Genomic DNA, 21,712 nt, shown 5'->3' on the forward strand with positions numbered 1-21,712 from the left:
CCGGGAGATATTCCTGTGTTTGAAATAGGAAGCCAGCCAAGCAGATGTCACAGCTTCAGCAAGTCTGGTAGTTGTCCCTTCTCAGCCATGTTGGATAAGCAGGGGACAAGCAAGGCTTGAACCACCAGGCCCATAGATGCTGCGCAGGATCAGATATGCTGAAAAGAAAATTCAAGCAGATTTGATTCTTTGAATCTGAGCCCTTTGGGCATGGCTGAAGAGTTCAGCAAAGTGATTTATGTCTAAAAGCCACAGAGTTAAGCACCCTTGAAGAACTCCAGCAATACCGATACTCGGATAAGGGCAACTGCATCATCCAGAAACTCTCTCCACTATCTTGCCTCCTGTCTGCTCGCCAAGTGACCAGATGGCTTGAGTAGGTTAACTACCCTTCCAGAGAGCTGACTGCTGCAGAGGTAGCTGCAGTTGACCTCGAGGCTCAATTTTGGCTCACTTTGTGGTGCCCCAGTAAAGCTGGGTGGGGAACCTGCTCTATGTCTACCACTAGCACCTTAAAACACACACACACACACACACACACACACACACACACACCACCTCAGTTTATCCAAGAATCACAAAGCTGCCTTTATCTTCACTCTGGCTCATTAGCCAAGCAAAACATAACTCCGTGTGGGAAGAAACCTGCTCGGCAACCGTTCAAATAGGTCCTCGGTGCAGTTAAAAAAAAATCCAAGCCATTGAGCCTGAACTTGCCCTTTGGTTTCTGACTGGTTCCTGCAATTTGTTTTGAACCGCTCTAGATGGAGGCCCATGCCAGCATGTTTTAATGACTGGGCTGCCAGATGCTGATGCCAAGGGTTGAAAGAATTTCTGTCTGCCTTGGTTGTCTTTGAAAACTTTAACTCATGAACTCTTCCATTCTAAGAGGCATGAGGAGACCTTTAGTCCAGAAGATGATCTGCTAAAAAGTTCCTTTAAAAAGAAAATGTACAAGTGAGCAATTAAAGGGATGTGACATCTCCCATTACGTTTTGGTGGACCACTTTCCGACTATTCAGCTCAGTTTCTTAATTGTGTTAGCCACTTGCTCGTCATGTTGAAGTCTAACAGTTTTGTTCAGTTTTTTAATTCAAGAATCACATGTGTACCTACATTAGCTCCAGCGCATGAGTGTTTGGGGCTGATACAACATGTAACTTTGTTCTACAACATGTGGACATCAACCTAGCCTTTTGCTTTCAACAAGATTGCCACTTTCCCCTATGTTTATTGGATTTAATACTTCACACCATCGGCCCCACATTGGGTGGAAACACATGAAAGCACAGCATTTAAATGGAACAAAACTGGTGGAGAAAGTGCTCTAAGGCAATGAGTATCAAGTTCAAATCAGACACAAAGCCAAACTCCCCACCCAGCAAATGCCCAGGGGGTGCCACATCCATAATAAATGTCGACTGCATCTGAATTAGGTGTCAAACCATCATTGTACCCTCAGACACTAACATTTGAAAAGTTAGACATTTTCCCCGCAGCACTGCCAAATTCTCTGCCCTTAAACTTTTATAGCAGAGGTCAACTTCAAGGGTCGGGGGGGGGGAATGCAGCTGCATTACCCCCACCTGCCCCAGGGAGGCTGCTGAAATTTGGCGGAGCAGCAGTGAGGAAAATAACCTGCTTTTAAAAGCAAAAAGGGGTTATTTTACTTTACATTTGCTTCTGCCATGCTGCTGAATTTCAGTGGCAAGCTGCACTTTTGGCTTTTAAAAGCAGGCTATTTTTTCCTTGTCACTGGCAAATTTTGGCAGCAAATACAGCAGCACAGTAGTGATGGGGGCAGTGATGATGGTGGGGCAGCAAAAACAGCCAGTCAGGCTGCATGCGGCCCACATGTTGCCCACCTCTGATTTATAGCATGGATGTGATAACAAAAAGGTATCACCTATGCAGACATTCTCCTTGCTATGTCCAGGACCAAGTCTCCACAACAACGGAAGGAGAAGTGAATGGAAGAGTACCGGATTTTTTAAAAGGAATCAGCTTTGCTGCGATTTGGTCCATGCAGGGCTCCACAAGGGAGTGCTCTGCACCAGTAAAAATTGCTTCCTGGCTAGCATACCTGAGGTCAATGTGGGGGTTGGGGCACACAGCAACTATACCAGGGAGAAACCGACTTAAAGAAAATAATTGGACTTTAAGCAGTATCAGAAAATCCAGTTTTTCCATGATAAGCCTCAGGGCAGCAGCCGGATGGCCACGACATCATGTATCCCTAACGACCTCAACATGCAGCCAGCTTGGAGTAAACCGCTTGTGGAGACACCCCCCTGGCCTCCAGGAACAAACATTCCTTCTATTAGACAGTTTTGCAAACATGTAGTCTCTCTCTCTGCCACAACAAACCCCTGGGAAAAGGGGTACCTGTGGCTTGCAGTCTAATTTCAAAAGCCCTCCATAAGCGACCAGTTCAGACATTTGGCAAGAGCAATCTTTCCCTCCTCTGCCAGCCAGCTGGGTGGGGAGCAAGAGGGAGAGATGGTAAAAGGGGTGGCACCACCCACCACCGCTGGCATAGAGCCTGACAGATCACTCCCAAGAGAAGGTGGCCATCCGTGGAAACAAGTTTAATTGTTTTTGTTTGTTTGTTTGTTTGAATTTCTGGGGGATTTTGTTGTGTTTTTAGGGGTGGGTAGCCTGCCTGATAAGCGGGAGCGAGGGGGCATGTGTCCACCTGATGGAGGCAGTGGGGGGACTGTTGGGAGCCAGAACATACCGAGGCTGGGTGGCAGGTGCTGGTGGAGCGCTAGGGGCAGGCCATGCCAGGTAAGGGGAACAAGGGAGAGATGTGTAGTATCTGTCCCCTGCTCCGGGACAGATTTTCGTATGCACAGCAGCCGAGGGCTGGGGATCGGGGAGGGGGAGTGGCTGTTATCTACCGAGAGTCCTTGGTCTTCACCAGACCCCCTCTCCGGGAGACCAAGGTTGCTGAGTGCATGTACTGGAGGTTGGGCCTGAAGGGCAGTCTGGGGATTCTGCTCGTATACTGTCCACCCTGCTGCACGACTGACTCCCTGGCCGAGGTGCTTGAAGTGGTCTCTGATGTGCGTGTACAGTCCCCTAACTTATTGGTGTTGGGGGACTTTAACGTACATTCAGAGGCCATCCTCACAGGAGCACCTCGGGACTTCATGGAGACCATGGCTTCCTGGGAGCTGCACCATATTCTAACTGGGCCCACCCATGTAGCCGGTCATACACTAGACCTTGTGTTTGTTTCTGGAGAAGCGGGGAGTGATCTGGAAGTCGGGGGTATATCCACCACCCCCTTGTCATGGTCAGATCGCTACCTGGTGTCGTTGGACTTCTCAGTTCCACAACCCCTCCGCAGGGGTGGAGGACCCATTAAAATGGTCTGCCCCAGGTGTCTTATGGATCCGAATGGATTCCTGAACGCGCTTGGGGATTCTCTGGGGCATGCCAACGGCCACTCGGTTGAGACCCTGGTGGGTGGCTGGAATGCCGCAATCACTGGGGCATTAGATCAGGTGGCTCCGAAACGCCCTCTCCCCCTGAACAGGGCTTGGACTGCACCATGGTTCAATCCGTGGTTACGAGCTCTGAAACAGGAGGTGAGATGGCTAGAGCGCCGGTGGCGGAAGTCTCGCTCCAAAGACGATCAGACACGGGCTAGAGCTGTATCTTTCAGCCTATCACGTGGCAGTGAAGGCAGCAAAAAAGGAATATTATGCTGCCTCTATCGCGTCTGCAGAGTGCTGTCCCAGGAGGCTGCTCCAAGTGGTCCGGAGCCTGGTTGGTCCTGTGGCTCCTGAACCACTGGAGCATTCTAAGGCCTCCTGTGAGGCCTTGGCAAGGCACTTTGCAGATAAAATTGATCAGATTAGGAGTGTTACTCTGCATGCTGTGGATACAGTTAGTGAGCAAGAGGCGGCCTGTGGCAAACCGGTTTTGTGGGATCGGTTCCAGCTTCTTCCTCCTGATGAAGTGGACAAGGTGCTTCCATCTGTAAGGCCGACCACCTGCTTACTTGATCCTTGCCCATCTTGGCTCATTACGGGCTGCAGAGAGAGACTGGGTGAGGGGATCAGGGCAGTGGTGAACGCCTCCCTTGAAGAGGGAGTGATGCCAACAGCCCTCAAGGAGGCAGTGATAAGACCTCTCTTAAAGAAGCCCTCCTTGGATCCTCAAGTTCTGAACAACTTTCGCCCAGTCTCAAATCTGCCATTTTTGGGCAAGGTGATTGAGCGGGTGGTAGCGATGCAGTTGAAGGCACACTTGGAAGAAACTGATTATCTAGACCCATTTCAGTGGGGCTTCAGGCTTGGGCATGGGACAGAAACGGCCTTGGTCGCCTTGGTGGATGATATGAGGAGGGCTCTGGATAGGGGTGAATGCTCCTTCCTTGTTCTCCTCGACCTCTCAGCGGCTTTTGATACCGTTGACCACGGTATCCTCCTGGACCGCCTGGAAGGGTTGGGCATTGGAGACACCGTATTGCGGTGGTCCCGGTCCTTCCTCTCTGGCAGGTACCAGAGGATAGCACTGGGAGAGGAGGTTTCGGACCCGTGGCCACTCACTTGTGGGGTGCCACAGGGTTCCATCCTCTCCCCGATGCTATTTAACATCTATGTGAAGCCGCTGGGGGCTATCATCAGGAGGTTTGGGGTGCGGTGTCATCAATATGCGGATGACACGCAACTCTACCTCTCATTCAAATCTTCACCAAGGTTGGCCGTAGAATCCCTGTCCAAATGTCTGGAGACGGTGAGTGGCTGGATGGGGAGGAATAAGCTGAAGCTGAACCCTGACAAGACCGAGGTACTTTTGGTGGGATACAAGAGGAGGCTGGGGGATGTTGACCTGGTGTTGAATGGGGTATGGCTACCCTTGAAAGACCAGGTCCGCAGCCTGGGGGTCATTTTGGACTCCCAGCTGTCCATGGAGGCTCAGGTGTCAGCTGTGAGCCAGACAGCGCTGTATCAACTCCATCTGATATGGCGGCTGCACCCCTTCCTTCCCGACCATCTGCTCCCATCGGTAGTACATGCCCTGGTCTCCTCTCATTTAGACTACTGTAATGCGCTCTACGTGGGGTTACCCTTGAAGACAGTTCGGAAGCTGCAGCTGGTACAGAACGCGGCGGCTCGCCTGATTAAAGGCAGCCACCAGCGAGATCACATCACTCCAGTGCTGAAGGAGTTGCACTGGTTACCAGTTGTTTTCCAGGCCAAATTCAAGGTGTTGGTTTTGACCTTTAAAACCCTATATGGTTCCGGCCCAGCCTATCTTAAGGAGCGCCTCCAGCAACACCAGACAGGCTGCTTAACAAGATCAGCTTCGGATGGCCTTCTCTCTGTCCCATCAGCCAGGACAGCTAGACTGCTGGGGATGAGGGAGAGGGCCTTTTCTGTGGTGGCTTCCACTCTGTGGAACTCCCTCCCTAGGGAACTCCACCATGCCCCCTCTTTAATGAGCTTCCGTCATGCATTAAAAACGTGGTTGTTCAGGCAGGCATTTGGGGTGGGTTAGGGTATTTTAGATAACGTTTTTATTGTAGAATTTTATTGTTTTAAACTGTTTTATTATACGCTGTACATCACCCAGAGTGGCTGGGTGACCAGCCAGATAGGCGATTAATAAATTTAATAATAAATAAAAATAATAATAAATAAAAAAGTTCCCTCACCCCTGTTCTAAAGGGCTCAATAAAACCCCTGGGCTTTGACGTCCTGCTCTAAGGTTTCTTTATATATATAGGAAAATCCCTGTGGCACAGCCTCTCTGGCATTAAACTGCTTCAGACTGCAGGTGGCTAATCAGATATTTGAATGTACCAAGACTCTCTGTATGTTTATTTGGGTTTGTAATAGGTAGTATGTCAGAAAGAAAGCTAGGTTAGATCCTGGCATGCTACTTTTCTATGGCAAGGATGGAAGTGTTTTTCATTTGGTTTTTTTTACACAGGGGAGCATTCAGACAGACAATCTCCTACCTACAATCTGAAATGATGCAGTCCCACTCCCGTATTGGCCCCAGGCCTGTAACCAAGTCACCTGTAGTTCTAGAGGGGCCTAGAGATCCATAATGCTTTGCTTAGGTTCATTATTGGTGCAATTTCCTTGCTAGTGGGCCTCTGAGCATGTGAGATGAGTCAAAGGTCGATAGTGTGGCCTCAGCACATTCCATGCTAAAGAAGGCTAGTATCTTATCAGGGCCTAGCATGTGCCTGAGAAGTGAAGCTATGTTTATGCTGAGCTACAGGTAGCTGTGCTGGGAAAGTTCTGATAGTTTCCTTCTGAACAAGTACTATTATTCAATGCTGGGAACAAATGCTAATTAACACTGGCTGCTGTCATGCTGCATCACTGCTGACATGTATGGTATAAAACCCATTTTATCCCATGGCTCTGGGTTCAGAAAAGCTGTCTGATCCAACCATTGTGTACGCCTGTGTGCTGATGGTACTCAATAAAGTACTCCTTTAAACCTGGATCTGATTTATCACTATCTTGGCACCTCTAAATTAAGAGGCCTACTGCAGCGGCAATACAACTCCCAAGAAAGTAGATTTATCTGCATGTATACGATACCACCCTAATGGCAGAAAGCGAAGAGGATCTCAAGAGCCTCTTGTTGAGGGTGAAAGAAGAGAGTGCAAAAGCTGGTTTGAAACTCAGCATTAAAAAAACTAAGATCATGGCATCTGGCCCCATCACTTCCTGGCATATAGAAGGGGAAGAAATGGAAGCAGTGACAAATTTTATTTTCTTCGGCTGCAAGATCACCGCAGATGGTGACTGTAGCCATGAAATTAAAAGACGCTTGCTCCTTGGGAGGAAAGCTATGGCAAACCTAGACAGCACAGTAAGAAGCAGAGACATCACTGTGCCGACAAAGGTCCGTCTAATCAAAGCTATGGTTTTCCCAGGAGCAACATATGGCTGTGAGAGCTGGACTATAAGGAAGGCTGAGCGCCGAAGAATTGATGTTTTCGAACTGTGGTGTTGGAGAAGACTCTTACGAGTCCCCTGGACTGCAAGGAGGTCCAATCAGTCCATCCTAAAGGAAATCAACCCTGAGTGCTCATTGGAAGGACAGATATTTTGAAGCTCAAATATTTTGGCCACCTAATGCGAAGAGAAAACTCTCTGGAAAAGACCCTGATGCTGGGAAAGACTGAAGGCAAAAGGAGAAGGGGACGACAGAGGATGAGATGGCTAGACAGCATCACCGATGCAATGAATATGAACTTTAGCACGCTCCGGGAGAGAGCGCAGGACAGGAAGGCCTGGCGTGCTATGGTCCATGGGGTCACGAAGAGTCGGACACGACTGAACAACAACAACAATAAATTGGCCCCAAAGCAATCATCGGCAAGCAAAGCCACTGTTTTGTTTTCAGTCTCCTTTTAACTCAGTGTTTCCTCTTCTAGTGATACTTCTGAAAGCTGAATTAAATGAAAGGACCTGAAATGAAACAGGAAGGAAGCTGTACCTTCAGTAACCACTAGGAGGCTCTCGGTCTTTTCATTTTCAAAGCGAGTATCCATTTCCTCCTGGGAGGCCTCCTCCTCCTCTTCCTCCTTTTCCTGCAGCCTCTTCATTCTATTCATCAGGGCTTCCAGCTCACTTAAAGAATCTGAAATCTATAACACATGAGAAGTTGGGAGAGTTACGAGTTGGAAGACCAAAAGCTTCTGAAGACATACACTATTACTCCAAGCTTTATGTAATCGTTTATCCCCTTCAGGACTCAATAGATTGTTGCCCTCAAAGATTCTCAGAAAGCTCAGTTTTGTGTCCAGCATCACATCCTCTGCTGTTTTAATGCTCCTTCAGATCTGCAGTGGACCACTCCTCCTAGCCTTGGCCACACACACTCAGTTTCCCTAGTTCTTCTGCCACGTTCAGATCCTACCTGCTATTGTGCACTTACCAGCCCAGCCTCTATGAGCCCACACACTATTTCACTTTACTCTAAGCCAGGGGTGTGGAACCTCCAGCCGTGGGCTGAATCTATCCCCACCCCTCTTTTCCAGTGGGAGAGAAAGGCAGCCTCTCTCTAGCGCTGGGAGAGGAAACCTCGCTCTTTTTTCTGATCATAGATTGGCTGCCTTTCTCTACAGCTGAGAGGGACTGTCCTTTCTTCATACAGAGATAAGCAGGAGTGACTGCTCCGCGCCTCTCTGTGCACAGAAAAAGGGACCCCTATGATGTCAAGGGAGTGGGGTGGGAAGGCCCCACCTCATGACATCATCTGGCCCCACAGGGGATGAGCCAGAAGGCAATCCAGCTTCCATGGCCGAAACAGTTCCCCACCCCTGATCTAATCCAATGAAGGATGCCCCAAACCATCTGTTTAGCCATAGTTGTGACCCATACTTTGAGAAACTCAGAAATTTCTTTTCATAGCTAAGTTACTACTATGGGTGTTTCCAGACGAGGCTTTTATTGTGCAATCACCCTGCCACATTCATGGAATATTATGGTGTGTGTGTGTGTGTCCATGTCCGGGTGACATTGCCTTCGATTTGTAACCCTCCCATTTTTTCTGACCACTTCTTACATCCCTTTTCTTATCACAGAAAATCCATTCAGGAGGGAAAGATGGACAATGTCTTCTGACTGGTGGCGGTAGGAGTCATCTGTCTGGAAGCAGCCTGAGACATGAACATTATTCATGCTTCCAGCCTATTGACATTCCACGCTCCCCAGTACTTTGTTTTTTATTTATTTTTATTTATTAGATTTATTAGCTGCCCATCTGTCTGGCTACCTGGCCACTCTAGGCGGTGTACAATACAAATAACAACACAAAATTCATGCTTCCAGCCTACTGACATTCCATGCTCCCCAGTATGAAATGCTCTAAAAGCCAAACTTGATATTTGATGTAACAACTGGGTTTGGGAAGCCTGGATCTCCAAGCATGTAAAAAATGGCAGGAGAAGGGCACAAGATGGGAGGGGGAACCATAGGTGGGGCAGTGATCCTTACAGCTTCCCACATTCGCCACATCTTCCCTACAATCCTGTCCCCAGCTATTTTCCCACGCACATGTTTGCCAAGGTTGGGGGAAGAGGCAAAGCAGGAGGAGGAAGAAGGGTTAAAACATCTCTCCCCATCAAATAATGCCTCTGTCATTTTTAAATGTTCAGCAGAGATCCAGGTCCAATTTGGCCCTTAGCGATTCACCCCCCCCCCCCCGAAGGCTTCGGTTTTCAGCATGAAATACGACTCTCCTTCAAATGACACTGGGATATCTCTCTGGAAAGATTTCATAAATAACTACATAATTTATAAGCCTTGCAGAATTCTTTGGTAAGTAATGTAAAAGTTGCCTGAAGAAGTCATTTCTGGCAGGCTGAAAAACTGGAAGAACTCTTTATAGCATCCAGGAAACTCAGTTAATTTTTCATTTTGCCCTGCAAGACCACATGTATATCCACAGGTGAACTTAAAAGATGTTTATCCTTAACGATCTTGGAAGTTAGACAGGATTATGTCAGGATTAGATAGGACTTCAACCAGGAGCATCCTGACCTCTGTACTCCTGTCCACTGTGCTGAGCCACTTGAGGCCACAGAATAATGGGGAAAAAGGATAAGACTGCCCATCCAGATTAGCGCATGGCTTCATCCTTTGGCTCCTCCTGATTTTACATGGCTATTAAATGCTTTCAGATCCTGGGACAACAGATTCTGGTCGACCTTGTGTGGTTACCTCATCTTGCCCCAGGAGTTTCTACTGGCCAGCTTGCCGGTTCCAGTAGTGGCACCAGAAAAAATATAAAGGGGGCAGGGAGGGGGAACACAGAGAAGGAGCAATGAGCAATTTGGGGGCGGGGGGGGGAGCTTGGTCTCAATATTAAGATTTCTGAAAACAGAAGCAACAGTGTATTTCACATTAGCACAGCTATCCTAAGTGTATTTTCTCTGAAGTAAGACCTATTGATTTTGATGGAGTCAACTTCCCAGTAAGAATGCTTAAGACTGCAGCCTTATTTTAAATTTCCAGTTTATGATTCAATTATAACTGATGTGCAAGAAGCAATCCCTGGGGTCCAGCAATGAGAGGAAGTGTTATTTTTCTATGGTGCCCTGCCCCCTCCCCTCCCCTTGGGTTGCCTATGGCCAGTTCCTTCTATGTCTCTCTCAGCCAGCTTCTCTATCCATTTGTCGGCATCAGTATTCCAGCACTGCTTCCCCTCTCCAGGAAAGACACTGTCCCCCAATCGCTTTGCCTCTGGATTGACCTTCCTTTGGATCTACTCCAGCACCCCACCCAACTCTGATCCCAAGTCTGCACTTGAATTTCAGCTCCCGATTTCCCAGCACTGACAAACACAGGAGAAAACTGATATCTGAACCACAAGCAGGAATTCTCCCTCCCCCTCCCCTAACAAAAAAGTGGGACAAGCAAAATGGGAACTAAAAAAAACTGGTGACACTAACCCCAAAGTTGTTACTTGTGAGGGACGCATTTTCAATGTTGTTGTCATTGGCGAGATCGCAGACACAGAAGTTGTTAACTGATATGAGTCTGTAGCCATTTGAGGTATCGAGATCTCTCTCTGGATTGATGCCACTACCAAAGACAAAACTTGCCAAGGCGTGATAGTGTGCCAAGAGGACCACAGCATGCACCAGTTCAGGAAGAGACCAATTATTTTCCCCCGTCTTGACAAGTTTCTGAAACAACAACAAAAGCACACTTGTGCATTTATGTTAGATACAGACAAAGGAAGGAGACAGAATATTTCAGTAGAAGGAAGACCACAGTTACACAGTCTCTTCAGAATTTCCATTCTGACAGGGGGAAGTTGGGAGCACCAGAATCAAAAGACGCCAGACAGCCACCAAGTCCAATCCTCCCTGAGACAAAGCAGCACCATTTAGGCACCACTAGCCTTCCCAACCCCTCTGTCAAGCAACCAGATAGTAAGTGTGAACAGGGCTCTTTTGCCTTTAATCAGGATTGGAATTTAAACGTTTCTGTATCCTGGGCAGACTTTATAAATAACTAAACCAATGCCTTGTTTCCCCCTTCTCCAAATTTTGGGCAAAAATTACCATTACAAGTCTAGAATATTGAATTTTGGTTCTGTACATATGACACTTTAAGACATTTTGCAGTTTGATCATTTTGATGTTTCAGGTGTAGAGGAGGGAAGGCAGGCAGCGCCTATTCCCTGCCAATCTGTAAACAGGGCACAGTCAAAACCATGGAGATCCTTTCTCCCTTAGCTTCCGATGCACTCCCCAGCCCCTGCCAGAGGTCTGCATGCTGTAGAAGGGGCTACCTGTCACCTTCTACTATAGCAGGGATGCTGAATATCTTTCAGTCTGAGGGCTGCCTTCCATTTCAGAGAAACTCTCGGGGTCCACATTCTAGGGGTGGGCGTGGCAAAAGGGGAGAGGGCCCAAACACCAAAAATACCAGCGTACTGTAGCTTAAAGCTCTTACTACTAGTAACTGAACCTTAGGACAGGCATTTCAAACTTCTAGAATGGGGAGGAAAACATGGAAAAGCTGGGAAAGCACCAAACAATTGGCAGTTGGGGTAAAGGGGCATGGTCATCTGGGGAACCCTGGAGGGCCAGACTGGGACCCCAGGTGGGCTAAATCTGGCCTGTGGGCCTGAGGTGCAACACCCCTGTACTACATCCTTGCCTTAACAACTGTGTGCATGAGGGCATTTCAGCAGGTGCAGCTATGTTCACCATGCCGAACTGCAGCTACAAAATTCTCCTTTTACATAAAACAATCAGTAACTTGTCCCTAATACTCTTCTTCTTCACAAGAGCTCAGAATGGTTTACACAGGATTCCTAGGTGGAATTATGTTACTGTGTCTACAATCTAGACTATGTGCCATAAAGCAGGCCCACTGAAGAAAAACTACCTGCAAAGCGAATGGCTCCAAGTAACTCAAGCAAACAAACCAAGCCAAATTCCACAGGGGAAAGTAAAAATCAGCAGAGTCACTAGCCAATCTCACCTGCTGGAACGAACATTCCTTCCTGATTGCAAACTCAGTAGTCAGCCAGGCTTCAATTGTGAGCAAAATCCAATTGGCTTTATGATTCTCATAAGATATTTCATTCTCGTCAATTTAATTTGCATGTAGCAGCATGCTCATCATTATTAGATGGTGCTCCTGTGAGGAGCAGCTCCACAAATATCATGTGGCCAGTAGGCTGAATCAAGGCAGGAGGGGCTATTTTCTTTCCTTTTGGCACAGGCCTGCGAATCTCTGTATTTGTCAGACTGGGCTGTACATGAATATTTAACATTTTCATAAGATTACCACACAACTGATCCCGGATGATCATCAAAATTAGAGATGGGTCACTTCCCCCTGGCTCATGTTGGATTGCCTTTGGAAAATAAGCCATGCTATTCTAAAAACAAACAAACGTCTTATTTTCTGAAGCCAATCTGACCTCAGAAATCACTCACAATCAACCCCTCTCTCTCACCCAGCCCCCATCCTGATCACCCTAATTTCGCCTTCGCTTTAAACAGGGGCTACCTAGCTGAAACAGTGGAAGCGCTCTATCTGCAGAAAGAGGGAAGGAAGGAAATCTGATCTTTCCCTCCCTCTCCTTCTCCAGCACACTGGTAAAGCACCAGGAAGAAAGGCCCTGGTTACCCTTGAGAAATGTAGTTTCCTGAGGAAGGCTGCGATTTTCACTGGAGAAACAGCAGAGGGTGAAGGCCCCCTCCCCTAGCGCTGCAGCCACAATCCAAATTGCCCCTCCCCCACTGGCTGCTTTTAACAAAAGAAAAAGAGGGTGGGAGATCCAGCCACTGATCTCCCCTGTCCATTTTGCTCCAAGTATAGCTGCAGTGTGTGGCTACTGCTTCAAGGATTGCACGCAAATTGGCAAATCATTTTGAAGTTAGTTGTGAAGTGAGAGGAACATGAACTGGTAATTTAAGCTACATTGACTTTGCCACGGGCAGAGAAGAGATGGTGATGAGCATAACCTCAGGCTTTGCCTGTTTTGTATATGAAGAATGCATAGAACAAAGTCACAGATAAGCTTTCTCCTTTCTTCAGTACCCTCTGCCCCCAAATGGATATGTATAGTTGTTGTTGTTCAGTCGTTAAGTCGTGTCCGACTCTTCGTGACCCCATGGACCATAACATGCCAGGCCTTCCTGTCCTCCGCTCTCTCCCAGAGTGTATATATAGTATCCTCTCTTAAATTCTGAATTATCCATGCCAATTTTTATTTGAGCACAGGCAACTTCCTAAAACACGGGAGGGTGGACCCTGGCAACCACCCTGCATAAGCCCAACTAGTTGGCTGGGGAATCTCTGTGATCTGTAGTGAGGCTGGGTGAGGATAAGGGTGGCAAAAGACCCAAAGGGTGCTGGGGAGGGGGTGGAATCCTGCAGAGAGGCCTGGTTACAAATGCAGAGTTAGGCCCCCTTTACATGTACGACCATTGCTTCTAGTCACTGCTGTTAAGGGAGCACACAGCACATGTTCTGCATGCAGAGAGGTTCAGTCCCTAGCAGTTCCAGTTAAAAGGATCTTGGGAAGCAGGGAAAGGCAAGCAGCCATACTGCTTGCAACAAAGGAATAAACACATGCATGGCTGTTCTGAATCAGTGCCTGAGCATGGTAATGGACTGGATGAGGACCAATAAACTGGAACTCAATCCAGACAAGATGGAGGTACTGTTAGTGGGTGGTTCATCTGCCCACCTAGGTGATGTTCAACCTGTTCTGGAGGGGGTTGCACTCCCCCTAAAGGATCAGGTTCGTAGCTTCGGGGTGCTCTTGGATCCAGAACTGTCACTTGAGGCACAGGTGAACGCAGTGGCACGGAGCACTTTTTATCAGCTTAGGCTGGTATACCAACTATGCCCTTATCTGGACAGATAGCGTAGCTACAGTTATCCATGCTCTGATAACCTCTTGTCTGGATTACTGCGATGCATTACATGTGGGGCTGCCTTTGAAAACAGTCCGGAAACTTCAGCTGGTCCAAAATAGGGCAGCAAGATTGTTAACAGGGACTGGCCAATGAAATCACATTACGCTAGTAGTTTTCCAGCTACACTGGCTGCCAGTCCATTTCCGAGCTTGATTCAAAGTGCTGGTGTTAACATTCAAAGCCCTAAGGCTTGGGGCCAGGTTATCTGAAGGATCGCCTCCTCTCATATGTACCTGCTTGGACCCTAAGATCCACAGGTGTCCTTCTCTGGGAGCCTCTGCCAAAGGAAATGATGTGGGTGGCTACCAGGAAGAGGGCCTTTTCTGCTGTGACCCCCCCCAGCTGTGGAATGAGCTCCCTAGAGAGGTTTGCCTGGCGCCTACATTGTTCTTCTTCCAGCACCAGGTGAAGACCTTTTTATTCTCCCAGTATTTTAGCATTTTAGCTTCCTAATCTTTTAGCTCTGGTGTTTTAAATCTGTATTTAAATCTCTGCATTGCTGCTAGGATTTATTCTGGTTGTACTGTTATATTATGGTTTTAAGCTTTCATATTTTATATTGTTTTATGCTGCACTCTGTGGTTTTAATTTTTGTGAACCACCCAGACAGCTTCGGCTATTGGGAGGTATAGAAATGAATGAATGAATGAATGAATGAATGTATGGGTGAGAGAGGAAGTGGGATGGCTTTCTTCAGTAGAGTGGAACAGAGAGGAAGGAGAACTGCTCGGAAGTGAGGGCCAAACTACATGTCACACACAAACATGTCACAACAGCCTGACAGGCCCTTTTAAAACAGAAACAAAAAAATCCCAGACAAGCAAGAAAAGATGCTTTGGGAGGGGGTGATTGGTAGTGGAGAAGCGGCAGCGGGCCTACATTTGAGAGTAACGTTTTCTCTGTCTGTGTTTATATTTCTTGACTCAGTGACAACTTGTACTCATCGACAGAAAAATGCGTCACAGTTAAAGGTCCAGTAAACACTGAAGGCCACCTTGGGCTCCTTGGAGGAAAGGCGAGATACAAATTTAACAAATAAAGTTGAAATGAGACTGAGGCTTTCCCAGATCCAATTCTCTAATAAACCCCATGGAAAGCAATAATTTTTAGGCACACGCAAATGCCTGAGCATTTCACATACCCCAATTTATTCTAATTAATACCTGAATGTGCTCTTTTGAAACTAGCCAGGGTCGGTGTGCAAGAAGCTTGTTGATTTCATTCAGATTTTTCAGCCTTTGTGGAACGTATTCCAAGCCATTCAGCCATTCTGGGATCCCTCCAGTCTTCAGGAACTCATCCACATGCATGTTTATTAGGTAGGAACACTGGTGCCTGGCAGCAGCCTGGAGTTGGAAACACAGATGCAGATAAGCTGCAGGTGGCTAATCTAAAGCTGCCTGTTCTTCTTCTGCTAAGGGAGGGGGAGGGAGAGGGTTAGCGTGCAAGCACAGGCACAAAAGAGAGGAAGATATACTTTCAACAGGGTGGAGAACCATGCATTAAAAGGCAGAGACAAAAAGCCTGCAAGTAATGTCAGTTTTTTTGCTTTGACAGAAAGGCAGATGAGAGAGCAATAAACATGTTTTCAAGGGCACACACGATGAACGAGTGTAGTCAAGCTATGCATGAATAAGGCCATGTGTATCTTGAAACACCTGCGAGTGTACTCCACCAGCAATGAGCACTAGCTTTGTGGCCCCTCCCTGAATTATGAGCTCAGAAGTCCCTAGCTCAAATCTTGCTTTTGCCATAAATTCATTTGGCCTTAGGCAAGTCACTATCATTGAGGCTCAGTCCTCCTGTCTGCAACATGGGGACAGCAATACTGATTTATCGCATAGGTCTGCTGAATAGATTATGGGTGATCTATTAATATATGTGAAGTGCTTGGAGCACTTGAAAAGCCCTATATAAATGCGTAGTATATTAGTTCAGCCTTCCCCAACCTGATGCCCTCCAGATGTGTTGGACTACAACTCCCAGCATACCCACCCAGCATGGCCGCTATTTCCTGCATTCTCTGCAAAATTTGGCTTCCTGAAAACTAGAGCTCTCATTTTATGTCTTTTAAACAGAAGCTTTAGGAGCAAGCGTGCTGTGATGACTATGCTGGGCTCAGACAGGGGAAACTTGGGTTCAAATCCTTGCTCAGCTACGAAGCTTTCTGGATGGCCTTTGGCAAATCATCTCTGTAGGTTTCCTGCTACCCAAGCGTTGCAAAATGAATGTTAGATACTTAACAACAACAAAAAATAAATCTGTGAATAAGGAAAGCAGAATGAAGCTGAGAATATACAAAAGTGCAAAACCTGTATAATTTATTCAGAGTGCAGGATGCAGTGTTCCTTGGTCTGGAATGTATTTTTAGTGTACCAGACACATAGTCCCAGTAAATGGTTAGAATGGAGAAATTTCATCTATGACTGTATGTCAATTATGTTGGGATCTAGGCTCTGGTCTAAATCCTTTAATACTCTGGATGGATGCCTTTATTTTGTAGCCAGGCAGGCTGGGATTTCAAGCTCTCAAGGATGGACACTCCCTCCAAGAACTAGACTTGTTTCACTCTCAAAAGTGAAGGAAATGAAGCCTGGTTTAATTTTCAAGGGCATTACAAAGAACACAGATATGACTATGACTGGGAACAAAACAATTACGAGGTAGAGCTTGCTAGTACTTACCATGATTGCAATGTAGTGCCGGTAGGGCAAAGGAAGAGGCCCGTCCATACGCAACATATAAAACTGACTGCGCAAGAAGGACTCCAGGTACTGAGTGTGCAAGCTCATGACCTGGGTGACGTTATCTAGGCGGCCAGATGTAGAATATTCTTCCACAAGAAGGTGCATTCGTTCATTCAAACTGTTGGCTTGCATAACCTTCAAGGAACAAGAGCAAGCAAGCTAAGGGGGAGATGTATTTATTTACTTCTACGTTGTATCCATCACCCTTCTATGAGATACTGAGGAGATATGACAGTGGGTAGTATCCAACACTGCCACTGTGCTCTTGCCGTTTCTGTTGTGCTAGCAGTACCCACTGCTTGCGCAACAAGAATGAGTCCTTCCAACAGTAACCCTGTAAATGAGCAAAAACAATCATTTCTGGAATGGGACAAGTCGGTAGAGCTCCCTTCTGAAAGCTCCACTGACCTGCCCCGTTCTGGAAACAAGCACTTCGCTCGTTTCCGATCACTGCAGGATTCGCTATCTACCTGTTGAGGTAGCGGTGGGTCCTGTTAGCACTCATGGAGCATTGGATTCTGTTCTATATATGTAAAAACCCTACAAGGTTCAAAGAACTTTCAACAAAAATGAAAAACCAGACTATTACAAAAAATATTTAAAACAAAAAACAGATAACAGAACAGCAGTTGCAGGGGAATTCAGAGTCTGACACCCCTCAAGGCCATCTTTCAAATGTCAGAAAGGATGCAATAGTTTACACTAACTGTCTAAAACCAAGTTACCAGTGAAGTGGTCTGACAGGCCTCCCCAGGAAGACCATTCCACAACTGCTGAGTCCCTACTGCAGAGGTGCAGAACCTCTTTCAGCCCAAGGGCTGAATTCCATTTAGGAGAAGCTCTGGAGGGCCACATTCCAGTGATGGCCAGGGCCAAGGCAAAAGGGGGTGGAGCCAAAATACCAGCTTATTTGAGCTTAAAGCTCTTACTGCCAGTAGTAACTAAACCTCAGGAGAGGCATTTCAACCTTTTAGAATGTAAAAAAACTGCATAAAAGCCAAAAACCACAAATGGTCAAGTGAGGGGAAAGAGGCATAGCCTTCTAGAGAACCACAAGGAACAGATTTGGCCCCGGGCCCAAAGTTTTGCATCCCTGCCCTACTGAGAAGGCCCTGCTCTGCACAGTCCTAGACACTGTGTCCCTCTGCTGTTGACGAGTGATGCCCACTGGTAAGGTGGACTTCTTTCAGTCCTCAGTCACATCTCAGCAGCAGCTTTGTACTATTTTCAGGCCTGCCAGCCCATGCCACCATTTCTTCCTCAAATGCCCAAAAGTCCTACATCACCTTTTGCATTGCCAAATTTAGTGTTCTATGAACACTCATTGCCTACTACAGCCTACTTCATCCGATACATTGTTAATAGTCTAGAGCATTCAGAAAGCTTTTGAATGAATATACAAATACATTGAAAAGCTGAAACCTGACATCAATGTAAAGGATGAGATGAAACAAGCTATGTGTCCCAGTACTGGGAAAAAGGTGGGGTATAAATAAATATAATGATGATGATGTGATGATGATGATGATGTTTATTTGGTTGGCTGTTGAATACAGGTGCTGGTTGTTAATCCATGTTCCCTCACTGAGGCTTGGCCTGTTCCTGATTGGTTCTGGCTCAGCTTATAAGCAGTATTGTAGCATACTCTTATTTGTGACTGAAGCTGGTGTTTTATACCAAAACGTTTCACATTTTAAAATCTCTGTGTGTGTGTGTTTATACGCATAAGTGCGTGCGCACGCACGCGCACACACACACACACACACACACACATATATATGAAAGATAGAAAGACTAACAACAGAGTATTCAAAAAATATATTTAAGCTAAATGTTTTGGCTTCCACCCTCATCGGTAGCTGTGCTGTTAAATGTATATCAGGAGTGGGCATTTAAATTTTAAATCTATGAATTTATAAACTAGATGCGCTACTGGTGGTCATTTGTTTTGTTCTATTGAAAAGTAAAGGCTCTAGACCAGCCTTCCTCAACCTGGTGCCCTCCAGATGTTTTGGACTATAACTCCCAGCATTCATGATCTTTGGCTATGCTGGGTGGGGCTGACAGGAGTTGAAGTCTAAAATAACTGGAGGGGACCAGGTTGGGGAAGGCTGTAAAAACTCACAACAATTTGTTCGTCTACAAATGCCACAGGATTTGTTGGTTTTGCTTCCATGGACTAAGCCAGTGATTCTTCTGGAATTTTCACTCAAGAGACTTGGCCAATTGGTCAATAGCCCGATACAAACATGAGGTCAAACTATTCAGATGCTCCAGAAGACAATGTGCGTGCGTGCGTGTGCGTGTGAATAATTCAACAGGAATCTTACCCTACTTGCCCTACATCATTATTGCATATGGAAGTTTAAAGAAAACACACTACTTACTTCCTTTTCTGGTATAAAGGCACTTGGTCCTCTTGTTAGAGGAAGAGACACTCTGATCTTCTTTTCCTGCAGAAGAAAATTACAGATGCAAGTATTACCATGCTTTTAATAGCATCATCCTGGATATCTAAGATTTGAGGTTGCTAAAGCATTGACTTATGTCACTTCAACATATTTGTCAAACTTTTTCTTGATTTATCTATGCAAGGAGTGCAACACTTGTGATCTACATGGGATGTTCCAGCAAACTCATTTTGTGACCTTGTTTGGTTTGAAAAAAAGGATGAAATAGCACCTTCCTACTTTATAGCGCACAAAGAGCATCCAACTCCTGTAACTCTACCCTCAAACAGCAGGGATGGCATGCTGCAGGGGTGTTGAACCTCAGGCCCATGGGACAAATCCAGCCCACCCTCTGGGGTTTGCCAGAAGGCCATGCCCATTCCCCTGGCCTCATCCCCTTCCCCCAACCATTTGGTGGTTTCCCAGCTTTTGCACATTATTCTCCCATTCTAAAAGGTTGAAATGCTTCTCCTAAGGCTTAGTTACTGACAATAAGAGCTTCTGTGGTTTGAGTCTGCGACTGAAAGAGCTAGAAAACAGCCCCAAAAGCTGAATGCTCCTCAGTGGCAGCTTTTCAAACAAGTCTACATAAAGTTTACACTGCACCACCATACCTAGTCCACCTGCCCACACACAGTTATACCAGTTGCTTGGGGAATAACAGAAAGAGAGAACACACATCTGTAAAGCTTCCCTGTCTGAAAGCAATTCTCACTCGCCACAGGTGACAGGCAAGTGGCCATTTGCAAGCCTGCTATAAGACTGGTCAAGAGAATGCCACCTTTGCTGAGCATTCTCTCACATGTGGGCACAGAAAGGCAGCTGACGCACAAGCAACTTAGCGCTCTAAAGCAGCTGAACAATGCTTCAGCTCTTGGAAGGTTATCAGAAAAATAAGTTGTAGCAAGCTCCAAAATGAGGGGAAAAAAGGAAGTGAAGCACTGCCAAGTCAAAAAGATGTGTCTGTCAAGCTTGTTGGACGGAAAAAGCAGAAACATAAAGAACTCATGCAAATTGTTTCCAACTGGTGAAGATTCTGGACATGACTTGAAAACATACAGAAAAGTATAGCCAAATGCTAGCTCCATGGGAAAACTGCAAGTTATAGGATGGCCACCCTTTTATTTTTTACTTTTCCCTACTCTTGGAAGGCCTTGAGTTCTCTTTGCCTGCAACTTTCCCATGAAGTTCGAAACACGTTTTCATTTTTTTAAAGCTACTGGTTGTATACTTGCAAACTCTCTTTCAACGGTAATACACCATTATGGCTTTTCCAGTTTTTCCAGTACATGGCTGTTCATGTCACTGAGTTGTAAACTTTGCTCTGCTGCTTAACCTTTTTAGGGCTTCCAAGGGTTGGAGAAACCCACATGTGTTCTGCCAACAGCCTGGCGTCAACCCATTTCCTGCCTCGGTTGACCAATCACAGATGGGGGCAGGACCAGTGCTTCTTTTAAGTGGGCCTTGGCCTCACATACAAAGAACCCCAGAAAATTGGGCTGGAGCAAGATGGTCCCAACTTTCTGACCTCCCTCCTGCTCCACCTCCAATGCACAAAGAGCTGCAATTTAAATGTGCAAAGACCCAGTGACCTAAAAAACAGGTATCCAACCCCCACCTCAGTTTGGAATTTGTTGCAACTCTAATACCAACCTTTCTAACAATCTGCACCAGTACAAGAAAGAGGGGTACCCAAAGGGGTCTGTTCCCACCCATCCCACACTGCCATCAGAAGTGGTGCAGGAAACAAAGGAGCAGATTTATGTGATACCACACCTTTATCTGCAAACTGAACCACTACTACTTTTAGAACAGCAGTGTAAAAAGTGCCCATGTGCAAAATCTGTGCGCCCCTCATTTGTCTGCATCTCAAATAAAATATTGTATTTTCTTTTCTGATGTCCAGACTCTAATCAACACTAATGCACTAAAACCAAGTTGCAATTACATTTTAATAATTAATTAATTACATTTATATCCCATCTTTCTTCCATCATCGAACTCAAGTTGGCTATGTGGGATTCCTAGGTGGCCTCCCCTCCAAGAACGGCCCGACCCAGACCTGCTTAGCTTCAGCAAGGTGGCTGCCTCATGTGCCTTCAGACCATGCTTTGGGGCCATTATTAATGCCATTTATTCAGGCCATCCAATTTTTTCTCACCTGTTTTGAAAAGGCATTACAGTGGGAACACGTCTCTACAATGTGCCCTTCTCCTAGGCAGAAGAGGCAGAGAGAACGACTGTCCGAGGGTGGCAACTTTGCCCTGCAGTGGCTGCACTTTTGAAAGGGCTCCCGGAGGGCCATACACTCCTCAGGGTGATCGCGATAGTCGCAAAAATAAACAAAACAAAAAAATATAATGTTAAAAAGTGAAGAAAAGCTTAAAAAGAAAAATATATAATATATAAATATATTATAAAATATATAATAAAACCTCAGCAATTGCAAAAACACACACTTTCAGATGACTAAAAGAGGAGCCTCCCTAACAAGGAGGGGATAAGCGGGAACCCGCTAGGGTCATGCACACTGGAACAGTGGGCAAGGGTTCCCCCCAAAACTCCTCAGCTATGGAGTTCCT

At 46.3% G+C, this 21,712-nt stretch overlaps 1 protein-coding gene across 2 annotated transcripts in view; it reads right to left on the reverse strand.

Moving 5' to 3' along the window:
- SESN3 (sestrin 3) overlaps positions 1–21,712 on the reverse strand; it is an 87,480-nt gene that overhangs the window by 13,350 nt on the left and 52,418 nt on the right. For both annotated transcript variants that reach the window (XM_084842634.1, XM_084842635.1), the window contains exons 2-6: positions 19,068–19,133; positions 16,618–16,815; positions 15,097–15,279; positions 10,436–10,672; positions 7,477–7,627 (exon numbers count right to left, since the gene is read on the reverse strand). In XM_084842634.1, coding sequence (XP_084698760.1) covers positions 7,477–7,627; positions 10,436–10,672; positions 15,097–15,279; positions 16,618–16,815; positions 19,068–19,133 — 835 coding nt within the window. The remainder of the gene's footprint in view (positions 1–7,476; positions 7,628–10,435; positions 10,673–15,096; positions 15,280–16,617; positions 16,816–19,067; positions 19,134–21,712) is intronic.

Source organism: Heloderma suspectum, chromosome 3 (genome assembly GCF_057233095.1).
Source record: "Heloderma suspectum isolate Gila_16-S chromosome 3, 16-S_ref, whole genome shotgun sequence".
Classification (NCBI taxonomy): Eukaryota; Metazoa; Chordata; class Lepidosauria; order Squamata; family Helodermatidae; genus Heloderma; species Heloderma suspectum.